Source organism: Dermacentor variabilis, chromosome 10, assembly GCF_050947875.1.
Source record: "Dermacentor variabilis isolate Ectoservices chromosome 10, ASM5094787v1, whole genome shotgun sequence".
Classification (NCBI taxonomy): domain Eukaryota; kingdom Metazoa; phylum Arthropoda; class Arachnida; order Ixodida; family Ixodidae; genus Dermacentor; species Dermacentor variabilis.
The window spans coordinates 62,329,549-62,341,802 of NC_134577.1; the positions used below are offsets into that span (position 1 = coordinate 62,329,549).

The following is a 12,254-nucleotide window of genomic DNA, read 5'->3' on the forward strand; positions in this document are numbered from 1 at the left end:
CACCCAGCAGTACGGCACCGTGACTCCCAGGGGGTCACCTGCGTCATAGTGCCGACGTCCGCACCGCCTACAATCCGCGCATTGGCCATGCGCACGCCGGTACTGTGATGCAGGTGGCCTTCTGTGGTCCGAGACCCAGCGTCGCGTCCACCTCGACCCTTCACGGACGACACTTCGAGCCCCTGCATCCGCATCGCTGACGTTTTTTTTTTTTCAACGATGCAGGTACAAGGATTCGAACTGCCGTTCTCACGACAGTTCGGGCCCCGACACCCGCATCACTGTGATATTCGTTTTCCACAGGGATGCAGGCAGCGGGAATCGAACCACCGTCTTGAAGGATACGAGTTGAACATTCAAGCCACTCGGCTACCGGAACGGCACACCTAACACCGTTTTTTTCTCGACCAGTAGCTTGGCCAGCTAGGCCGTTATCGCGGCCTATGCTCTCATAGTTCGTTCTGCGACGACATAAGTCGTGCTCCGTCGTCCACGCTCATGCGCACAGGACGCCGCCAGTCACCATGGCTGCGCGGCGACGCTAGACTCTGCGTCCACATTGCAGTGCGTAGCGTAGCTGTGCCGGGACTCTAACAGTTATACAGGGACTCTAACAGGACTAACGCCGAACGGTTATACAGGCTTCCATTATACTTCAATCCTAGACCCGGTTTGGTAGCGCTGCGACGTGCTGCGATAAGACGCTGTTCAATTCATCTGTCAAAGGTGACCTAGGCCTGCTCATAAAAGTTGTTTATCTCGTTGCCTTCGCCGAATGATTGGTGACATTCTGCCGCTCGTCGATGGTAAGTAATCGACACGCCAATGTAAGTACGAATGTGCTATTTTGTAGCTGGTGAACGAATCACTGGCACGTGATGTTCACACCATGAGGAAAACAAAGCGAGACTAGACACCGAAGGTGTTAATTCACGACAAGTTTATTTCCAAGCTCGTAAGCATTCTTACACGATGCAAAGCATTTCTCTGGGAGCGTCAACGACCACCCACAAGAATGAAGATGAGGTTCTGTCATTGGGCTAATTCTGAGCTTTCTAGTGTACGTTTGCGCACATGTCACAGAATGCGTTGTGGAAGAAATTTTGCACCGCACAAAAGAAAAAACCACCTCGAATAGAACAGCCGCTGGGAATCGGAATTGCACAACTCAAATGAACGCTGGCGGGGAAAACAGCTTCAGCGCGGCTTAGCGGTTACTCGTAAACTCTGAAGAACATTTGTAAGAGCCGAAAGGCGCTAGATACACGAGTACGAAATTTGAATTCTACAGGAACATTATTTGGAAGAGCTTTAAGGAAGCCTTCGGATAAGCACAAGCGCAGAGTGCTTTGTTCTAAGAGAAAATGAGTGCGTAGCGAGAGAAAAGCAAGCGATAAAACTACACGAAAGCCCATGAGACACAGAAGGGGCTCTTAATTCTCATACGCCGATTGCTTAGCTTAAGCGAAATGCCACTGGCACGCGTACCTATTCCGTCTACACGAACAATACGTAGGCACCACTTGAGAGGCGCGTCACAAGCCATCACGAGATTTTTTCAAAGTACTCAACCTGTGGTATGTCTACAAGATGCGCTGCGAATAGCAGTGTAAGTCACGTGCCACTTCAGGCTTCGTGGTCCGTTTACGAGGCCGCTTAATGCTGAAGTTTCTAAATACTTACTTTGCAGAGTTTGCTGTTCAAAGCACCCAAAAACACCAAAATTATATATAGGGGAGTATTTAACAGTGTAGTGCCCACACATAGGTCTACACATGAAGGAAAAATAAAATTTTCCCGATTTCTCGCCATGGAGGACATATGATTGGATTTCCAGGCTATGCACAAGTGAAGCCTGATAGAATCCAGCCAATTAACATCGCTACTTGTGCTTGACGTGAGCAAATTTGAATTTCGAATTCTGAACCGGCGCAGTATCAAGGTCGTCTCTGCTCATTACAAGGTTAAAAGGGTCGTGAACCCCCTTCGTGGCTATGTGGAAAAAAAACAGTATGCGAATGGCATACGCTGCTGTCACCTCCCCCCCCCCCCCCATCAGCCAAATTTCCCAAGCGTACAGGGTTTTCAGTTCTTTGAACTATCAATTACTCACAACATTACACTCCTTGTCTTTCCTCTGCCTTTACGAACTCGATAACTCGGTAAGATAACTCGCTAAGATAACTCGGTAAGTTATCGGTGCTATATTTCGATGACGCGCACCGAACTCTCCTTAGGCTACCCAAGATCTACTACCTAGCGAATACTTATTAGTTGGACTCGTGGTACGTGAAGCATGAGTCGTCTTGCACGTCATCGGCGCTACACGCCGCCATCGTCGTCCTCTTCTGGCCTTGCGGCCAGCGCTGTTTTGAGTCTTTTTATTTTTGTGTGTGTAAGTAACGACGCGTCTGTCGCAATTTCCAGCAATGGTGTCGATTGCCTCGTTGTCGTGACGATAAATGTGGCCGCTCTGACGCAGGTTCGAGACCTGACGTTCGAGCTGAACCTCTCCAGCCTGGGTCTGCGACTGTTCGGCGGTCCCGCACCAAGTTGCTCCTGATCGAGCGAATGCCGTTCCAAGTCCGTGGCGAGGACATCCTCGCCATAGTCGCCACTTCCGGTGAGGACCCTGCTCTAGAAATATAAAAAAGAGAGAAAGAGAGAGGGCTGGTAACCCCTTCAGGCAGAAACAAGTGTTTGTCGCGTGTTTACTCAGTTTTCAGGAATGTGCACATTGTTGGACAGAGCCGGTGATACGGAAAGCGGCAAGACGAAATTTACGTACCCTGGTTGCTAGCGCCGCTTACGGAGCGCTGACTACAGCATCTAAACTATAGCTCAATTTATTGATTGATTTATTTGTGCTGCATATTTATTATCTAATTATGCTGCCCCGATTTGTGCTTTGTGAAGTTCAGTACCAGCAAATTATTCCGCCAATGGAAACTGACACTGGCAAGATATATCACCCCAGCTCTCCCGAGTGAAGCTAGCTTAGCAGGACTCTGAGGAACTATCCGGCATTGTTTCGGATATGATTGGCCTTAATCCGCTCACAAGAACTGCTGAGGCTGAAAAATGTTCATGTCTTCTACTATATGATCGTTGAGATAAGCAGAGCGGAGTAGGATTCTTAATCCATAAGGGCACAGCAGGTAACATTGACGAATTCTACAGCAGTAATGAGGGTAGCAGCAGTCGTAATCAAACTTACTAGGAGGTATAGGTTAAATGTAGTACAAGCTTATGCTCCAAACTCCGGCCATGATGATGTTGAAATAGATCAGTTTTATGAAGATGTTGAATTCGTGATGAGAAAAGTGGAAACTCAGTATACTGTAGTAATGGTCTACTTCAATGCAAATGTGGGGAAAAAGGCTGGCGAACAAGCAATTGGCAACTACGGAGTCTGTTTCAGAAACACTCGAGGAGATATGTTGGTAGAATTCGCGGAAAGGAAAAAGCCGCGAATAATAAACACCTTCAGAAAGCGCAGGAGCAAAAAGTGTAGCTGGAAAAGAGCTAATGGTGAAACAAGCAATGAAATTGATTTCATACTTTCTGCCGGTCCCAGCATAGTGCAGGATGTAGAAATGTTAAATAGGGTAAAGGGCTGTGATCATAGGTTAGTGAGGTCTAGAATTCACTTCAATTTGAGAGAGAAATATTGTTCAAGAAGAAACAGGCCAACCTTGACGCAGTAAAGGTAAAAGCAGACCAGTTTAACCTGGTACTTGCAAACAAATATGCAGCCTTAGAATCGAGAGATGAAGATAACATAGATGTAATGAATGAAACTGCAACTAGGCTGTCTTCAGAGGCAGCAATTGAAGTGGGAGGTAAGCCATCAAGGCAACCAGCAGGTAAGCTCTCCCAAGTAATGAAGTACCTGATAAAGAAAGGAAAAAGAATGAAAGTGTCGAAGTCAAGAGATCAGATGGAATTCCGGTAACTGTCAAAACTGATCAACAAGGAGAAAATAAGGGATAATCGAAATTATAACGTGAGGAAGACTGAGGAAGCAGTGAAAAATTGATGCAGCATGAAATAAGGGAGAAGAAATATTGGCATAGGTCAAACCAAGATCTACGCACTGAAAGTAGGGTAATATCATAAGCAATCTCGAATAAAAGCAGCGGAAAAATTCTATACTGGCCTGTACTGGCCCAAAGGCGCCACGATACCTGCGTTCGAGGTAGAAATGAACAGGGTACAGAGGCTCCTTCTATAACTAGCGATGAAGTAGGAAGGGCCTGGCAAGACATGAAACCGGGAAAAGGGGCAGGAGGGGATGAATCAACAATAGATTTAACCAAAGATGGAGGAGACATGATGCTTGAAAAACTGGCGGCCCGTTATACGAACTGTCTATCGACTTCAAGGGTCCCAGACAACTGGAAGGATACCAGCATTATACTAATCCACAAAAACGAGACGTTAGATAATTGTAAAATTACAGACCCGCTAGGTTACTTCCAGTATTATATAAAAAATTCACCAAGAAAATATCCAATAAAACAAGGGCAACATTGGACTTTAGTCCCAGGGAACAGGCAGGTTTTACGAAGGGATTCTCTACTATGGATCACATCCATGTTATCAATCAGGTAATCGAAAAATCCGCAAAGTTCAATCAGCCTCTCTCTGTGACTCATTCATATCATAGATTAGGAAAAGGCATGTGATTCAGTAGAGATACCAGCAGTCATAGAGGCGAAACGTGATCAAGTTGTACAGGGTGGTCATTTATGAAGGGGAACACGCGAGCGCCTGGCCTGCGCTCTGCGGAGGCTGCTTAGAGCGCCAGCAACAGGCAGCAAGGGGAAGCACGTCCGCTTGTAGTGCCATCTATTAGCAGTCAGAATAAGCAGACGACTGATAGGCAAGCGGCTGCTTGCCTACCAGCCAGATGGATGCGCAACAGGCGTAGGGACTTCAACGTAGGGTCTGCTGCTAGCAAACCGCTCTCGGCACGCTTGCACACTGGAAACGCGGAAGGACCAACATATGCCCGCTGGTTAATAAGCACTCCCAGCACATTTTAATAAGTAAGCATTCTTTGGCGAGTACCGCAACAAGATCTGTCCGCCATGTGAAAAGTGCAATGCCTTTTTTTCTGTACAAAAATGTGTAGTGCCCGAAGTTGCGACACTTAATCATTATAATAGCGTAAATGTAGATTGGTAGCTTTAAAAGCGATAACGAACAATTGAAAAAAAAAAAGATTAACGACAGTAACCATAGATATGCATAGGGTTCATAGAAAATGCGTGGGGAAGCCTATAGTAAGGGTGGTCCAACTTAAATTTGGGGGTGGGGCGACTTGATATTTGAGGGTGGGCCAACTTGAAATTTGGGGGTAGGCTTATGGACACTTTGACATCTCCAGTAGAGTTTCTGCGTACTTTTTTTTTTTGCAGTACGGAGCTCTGGCTTCTCACTCAACTCATATCGTGAACAAACCTAATCTGATTCGGAGCGGTTGGGGAGAGAAGTGCACTCAGGTGAACCTTTAGCTTAGGTAACTAAACGTAATTACTTCTTTAAGCGATTATTAATGCTGTTATTTTAATGATGATGACATTTGCTCAATTAATTAATTAGCCTATGTTAAAGTCATGCTGGAGACGTCTGCATCTGTAAATATTAATTAAGATTACTTAAATAGGTCTAACTAATCTCAACTTACCCTCAGTTATTCTTGATTACGCTCCGTTGGTTTAACCTTAGCAACTCTTGATTAGTCTAGTAAGTTAACATAGATATTACTTAGCCTCGCGATTTCTAATTACCCTCAACTATTCGTCGTTACGCTTAACTAAGTTTATCGTAAATATTCTTAGTAGTCTTTATTAACCTTAATTACCCTTATAGCTCTATGTGCTGACTCTATATAGCCATAACCACAAATCTCAGTAGCCATACGTAGTCATAAGGCATTCTCATATACACCACCATAGGACCTCACGTATACCTATACACGCAGTGCATCGTGTCACGCGCTGCAGACAGACAAACGTACAGACGGACAGATTCTGATGAAAGTAGCCCTAGAATGCTTACGCTTCAATATAGGTACGCCGGGAAGTTATAATAACAACCGGGCCTAAGTTTGTCGCTTCCACGTTTCCATTGCGCTTGAGTGCGCTTCAACGCGTTCCAGCTATTTCTAGCAGGCGCTTGCCTGTCGGCCATGCATGGTTATTCGGACCGCGAACAGCTGACGCCACAAGCGGACGTGCTTCTCCTTGCTGCCACTTGCTGGCGCTCTAAGCAGCCGGCGCAGAGCACGGGCCACGTGCTCGCGTGTTGCCTTTCAAAAGGACCGCCCTGTACAAGACGCTTACGTAAATATCTTGGAAAATAGGTGCGGACATTTCACAGCTGCCTTAATTTTGCACAAGTAGAAAGGGACTGGACAAGGAGACAATTTCTCCAATGCAATTCACTGCGTGCTTGGAAGATGTATTGGGAGAATCCTTAAGAGGGAGGATCACCAGCGAATATCTTAGCAACCTTCGATTTGCAGATGTTATTGTCCGGTTCAGCAACTCTGGGGACGGGTTGCGACAAATGATTGAGGACCTTAACAGAGAGAGTGTAATAGTGGGGTTTGGTACTAATATATAAAATACAAAGATAATGATTAATAGTCGGGCAAGGGAACAGGGATTTAGAATCGCCAGTAAGCCTCTAGAGTATGTGAAGGAGTACGTTTAAGTGTTCTTGCTTAAACGTAATCAATTACTCACAGGGGACCCTGATCATGAGACGGAAATTTACAGAATAAAAATGGGTTGGAGCGCATTCGGCGGAACTTGTCAGATCCTGACTGGAAGCTAAGCATTATCATTAAAAAGAAAGGTGTACAGTCAGTGCATACTATCGGTGCTAACATATGGGGCAGAAACTTGGAGACTGACAAAGAAGTTCGAAAACAAGGACCGCACAAAGAGCAATGGAACGAGGAATGGTAGGCATAACATCAAGAGACAGGACGAGAGTGGTGTGCATCAGAGAGCAAACAGGGAGAACCGATATTCTATGTGACATTAAAAGAAAAAAATGAAGCTGGGCAGGTCATGTTACGCAGAGGTTAGATAACCGGTTCACCTTTTGGATTACAGAACGGGTGCCAAGGGAAACGCAGTCGAGGACGGCAGAAGACTAGATGGGGTGGTGAAATTAGGAACTTCGCAGGCGTAAGTTATCACGGGTTGGCGCGGGACTGAGGTAATTGAAGATCGCAGACATAAAACAGGCTGATGGTGATGATGATAATCATGGTGATGAATAATTATTTCAAAGCTGAGGATTATTTCGAAAATGTCGAGCTCACAAAACTGGTTCGTAGCATGCTTTCTTAACTAATCCGCCTTTTTCACTTTGCTGTGATGCCCCCGGTTGCATGCCGCTAGACAATGTTTTGAAGGGTGCCGGAGCTTTCACCCTTTGATTTGTGCACTCTCGCCCAGGTTGGTTGTGCGCGATTGGCTCCTTCGGGGAGAAGTGCCGCACCTGGAAGCCATGTCGCCCTTACCGAATACTGGATGAGCAAGACTAAGCACGCTGTTGTGCCAACATCGCGGCCGGCAAGGCGCGGTGAGATGAAGAAGTGTATCTGTTTGGTCACTGTTTTTGTGCGGTGCTCTGAGCTTTCTGGTGTTTGGACATTTACGGTTACCATTGACGACGATTGATTAACAAGATGTCGGGCGAAGATTCAACGAGCCAGGCGCCTTACAGGTACGACATTTCTTTTTTGAGGACCTGGCTATTACCCTGCCGCTACGGTGGTCGGAAGCCGAGAACATCGTCACGAGCCTTATGCTCGTCCAAACGTAACAAGCCATATGAATGATGCTACGGGCCGTAATGAAAAGCCTGGGGCCTTGCAAGCGTCACAAAGCTTCATAAAGCCGGCACGTTTGGTTCTCCACAACTCGGAATCAACTTCAGTGAATTCAGGAATAATGGCTGACGGTGAAGCCGAGAGCAAGAAGCCTCGCCTAGAGGACAGCAAGTACGATGACACAACATCGAATTATGAGCTAAGTGATGAAGTAGAGATTGGTGAAGATGCACTATTTACTTTGGTCACGTACAAGAAAAAGCGAGCCGAAGGCATTCCGGTTGTCCTTCGCCCAACAAGTGAAGGTACTACTTTTTGGCAAGTAAATCCAAACCGAGTGTCTGCCGAAATAGTTTCCGCTGCCAAAGAAAAAGTACAGTCTTTCAGGACGAACAGAGATGAAAGTTTCAGTGTCAGCGTTGGTTCCTTAGCGTCGGCGAAACGCCTTTTGATGCTCTCAAGTGTAGGCGGCCTGGAAATCAAGCCCTTCATCCCAGAGTCATACACGCGAAACGTTGGGAAAGTAAAACATGTGCCTCTGCAGTATACAGACGAACAACTCCTAGACTTCTTGAAAGACGGAGGAGTTATATCGGCACGCAAACAGATAAGGTATTCCCGCCAAGAAGATGGAGCAGTACAGTCACATCCACTTCACACGTTAATTCTGACTTTCAGAGATGATCGCCCTTTTCCAGGAAGAATTTACTTGGGTTTCACCAGTCACCCTGTCGAGGAACACCTAGGACCAGCACTTCGCAGCTGTAACTGCCAGAGATTTGGGCACATGGCGAAAACCTGCCGCAGCACACGTCGATGCAAAATCTGCTCAGACGATCATGACCACTAGGAGTGCAAGTCACTTCTTCAACCTAAATGTGCAAACTGTGCGGGGAACCATGTCGCTTCCTTCCCAGGCTGCGCTCAGAAAAAAGCCGAGGCACAAATGCGTCGACATGAACTAATCCATGGATGACAACCGCGACGCAATGAACCCGCCCCAAACCTTGAGATTGTTCATCCAGTGCCAGATCACCCACCTCAGCGGGCACCGGAACCACCACAGCGAAGAGCACCAACAAGCTATTCCTCCTCTAGAGAACAACCAACAGTGCAATCAAGAGACCAATCAAGAGGATCACAGTCAAGTGCCCAGTCTTATGCATCAGTTCTACGGAAACTTAGACGACAACAGGCAGAAAGTAATACACAAGAAAGCTCCAGTACTCGCACACATTTCCCTCAGCGACCTTACTCATCTACTGCAGAAGTAACACCAGCTAATAGCGAACATACCACAGCATCGGTGACACAACTGATTTTGCCAATGCTTTTCGCAGCTCTTAAGGCAATCCTATCTGCTCTGCCGGAAGCAAACAACCTACCAGAAGTGAAAGCCCTGTTGCCTCTAGAAGTACTATTGTGTCAACAATCCGGGCCGAAACTGCGGCAGGCAGTGCATGAATAACCGCTACAAAAATGTATCCATATTTCAGTGGAATGCCAACAGTCTTCGAAGGAAATGTGCTGACTTTCGTAAACTGCTTGTGCAATACAACTTCCCAATTCTTTTCATTCAAGAGGCGGGAATCAATGACGATTTTGGCCTCTCAAATTATGTGATATACAAGACTTCTCGTCAAGGCGCTGTTAGCAGAGTGCTCCTGTGCGTCAGAAAGGTCCTACTATCTTATCAAATTCAGTCCAGTGATTCAGACTTCCCGGAATTCATCGCATGTAAAGTATCCTTTGGCAAGCTCTGTATAATAGTGATTAATCTATATCTACAACCTTCAAACGGGATTTCAGTAGAAGCGCTAGTGGATATCTTCAAAATAGCTCATTCTAATGCATCTATAAGTGGCGACTTCAATGCACACAACACCATCTGGGGCAGTGATCATTGTGATGCACGGGGTAACGTTATTGAGTGCGCCATAGATAAGTGCAACTTGACTGTTTTAAACGATTGGTCGCGAACATTCCTTTAGTGGATATAATTACTCAAGCTGCATAGATGTTACCCTGTGTTCACATGATCTAGTGAATGGTGTGGGATGGACAACAGATATGGAAACGCGCGGAAATGATCATTTTCCCATCCTTGTTAACCACGCTAGCATGCACTGTGATATCAGACGTTACAGCAGACTAACCAACTGGCAAGCTTTTCGGTACCGCCTAACGGATCAAATTGATCAACATGCAACAGTGGAAAAATTTACAGAATTTTTGCAGGACAATATGAACATATGCACAAAGAAGGTCCCAATTCCAAAATATTATGCTGCAGTTGACGGAAAATATGAACACCTAAGAGCCATCCGACGCCGATCCGAAAGAGCTTAGCGACGGAGCGGAAGTTTAGAAGCATACAGAAACGCTCAGAAAATACACAATGTAATGCGCATACGAATGGAAAATTTAGGCAAACGGCGCTGGCGTGATTTCTGCGGCACGCTGTCTCCTCACACGGCTGTCCCACGAATTCTTCTAGTAATTCGTTCTTTAGGCGGACCTGTAACACAGAGCTTCCCATTTCGTGCTCTCGCTGTAGCTCGGGACACGTGTGAAATAATAGTTGCAGATGAATTTCGTGAGCTTATTTCGAGACCTGCTTTTTCATCGCAATGTGCAGAATTTGATATTTCAGTAGTGTTGGCTAAACGAAAGATTACTGCTTGCTACTGGGCCCAACATCCTCAATTAGATCATACTTTCACATTAAGCGAGCTTCAATGTGCAATTGCATCATGTCGCCAAAAGTCCACTGCTGGGCCGGACGGCATTACGTACAATATGCTAAGAAACCTCGGACCGACAGGTACAAATGCTCTCTTAGACATCTATAATAACTTATGGATAGAGGAAACTGTACCCGACTCTTGGAAAGTCGCTCGAATCATACCAATTTTAAAACCTGGTAAGACGCTCTTGTGCCTTGAATCCTTCCGCCCTGTTAGTTTGACAAGTTGTTTATGCAATGTAATGGAGAAAATGATTGACGCACGACTTCAATGGTGGTGTAATGAAACGAATGTGCTGTCCAACTACTTAGTAGGTTTTAGAAAACATAGATGCACAATGGATGCAATATTAGAGTAACCTGCGTGGAGCATGAGCGTGCACGTTGCAACATGACTATAGCAGTATTCCTAGACATCAAGAGGGCATTTGGCACTGTTAGTCACGTTCATGTTTTGCTAAGCATGTTGGAACTTGGTCTGTCTGGCAGGTCCTTGCGATGGATTTCTGAATTTCTATCAGGTCGCGAAATATTTCTTCAGACGGGTGAAGGAAAGAGGGCTGAACATGTCAAACAGGGAGTACCACAGGGAAGCGTACTCAGCCCCTTCCTTTTTAACTGCGTCATGGCTGATTTAACAAGAAGGCTGCCATCACAGTTAAAGTTTTCACTGCATGCAGATGATATGTGTATTTGGACATCTGGGTCTAATGCTCAACTACTTCAAATGGCATTGCAAGACGGCATAAATATAATCAACAAATCTGACGTCACCGACGTAATTGGCGACATCTCGTCGGCTGCACCAGCTGCGCGGAGCGGTTCCATCCTAGGTACCCGATCTCTATCCGGAGGGCGCTCACGCTCGAGAAGGAGAGAACCCAAACCGAGGCAAGGCTCCTCCAGATCGAGATCCCGGTCTCGCTCCCAGTCCGTCAAGCGGGCCACGTGGGCCGACAAGGTCAAGGGAGCGACGCAGCCGCCTGGGAAGAAGAACGCATCAAGCAAAGAAACGACAGGTGAGGCACAGCCAGAGCATAGGATCGATCCCCGTATCCAAGCGCTCGAAGCAGAAAATAGGGAACTCAGACGCGAGCTCGCAGAGCTTAAGGAATCCTTTAACTGCATGAAAGGAAAACTTATAAACCGGCATGAGTTTAGCAACAGTAACCCAGGCCCGTTAGCCGGGAAGTCGAAACGCAAGGCGCCCAACCCGGAACCTTTTAGCGACACAGAGGAGGAAGAAGAGGGCGACATAACCGAGGTCAACGAGACCCCGTCCGCCGCCTCGGCTTCCCCCGTCAAAAGCGAGGGTAAACTGGAAAAGACCCTGAGTAGGATTATGGAAATGCTCTCAGCCATAGAGTCGAGAGTAACGCTATTAGAAAGACCTAGGGCTCAGCCCAAAAGCAGACAAAACACATACTGAACCGCTCCCGACCGGATCAAATCCCAACGGGGGCGCCAAAGGTTTCTAAAATTTCATAGTAAACAAGATGGCTATCACAAATAACAATACCGTTAAAATTTGGCAGTGGAACTGCGCTAGCTTCCAGAGGCGCAAGGCTCCGTTAGGTCAGCTCGTCAGATCGGTGACAGACAAGCCACAAGTCATTTTACTGCAGGAGACGCTCGCGGAGAAGGAGATTACTC

General features: G+C 46.4%; 1 protein-coding gene across 1 annotated transcript; it reads right to left on the reverse strand.

Annotated features, from left to right (window-relative positions):
- Nucleotides 1-935: 935 nt before the first annotated feature.
- On the reverse strand, nt 936-11,617 carry LOC142559569 (uncharacterized). The gene is made up of 2 exons (XM_075671150.1): nt 11,376-11,617; nt 936-2,637 (listed from the first exon to the last, which is right to left on the reverse strand). The coding sequence occupies exons 1-2, from the start codon at nt 11,427-11,429 to the stop codon at nt 2,323-2,325; spliced, it is 369 nt and encodes a 122-aa protein (XP_075527265.1). The 5' UTR covers nt 11,430-11,617; the 3' UTR covers nt 936-2,322.
- Between the last annotated feature and the right edge of the window lie 637 nt (nt 11,618-12,254).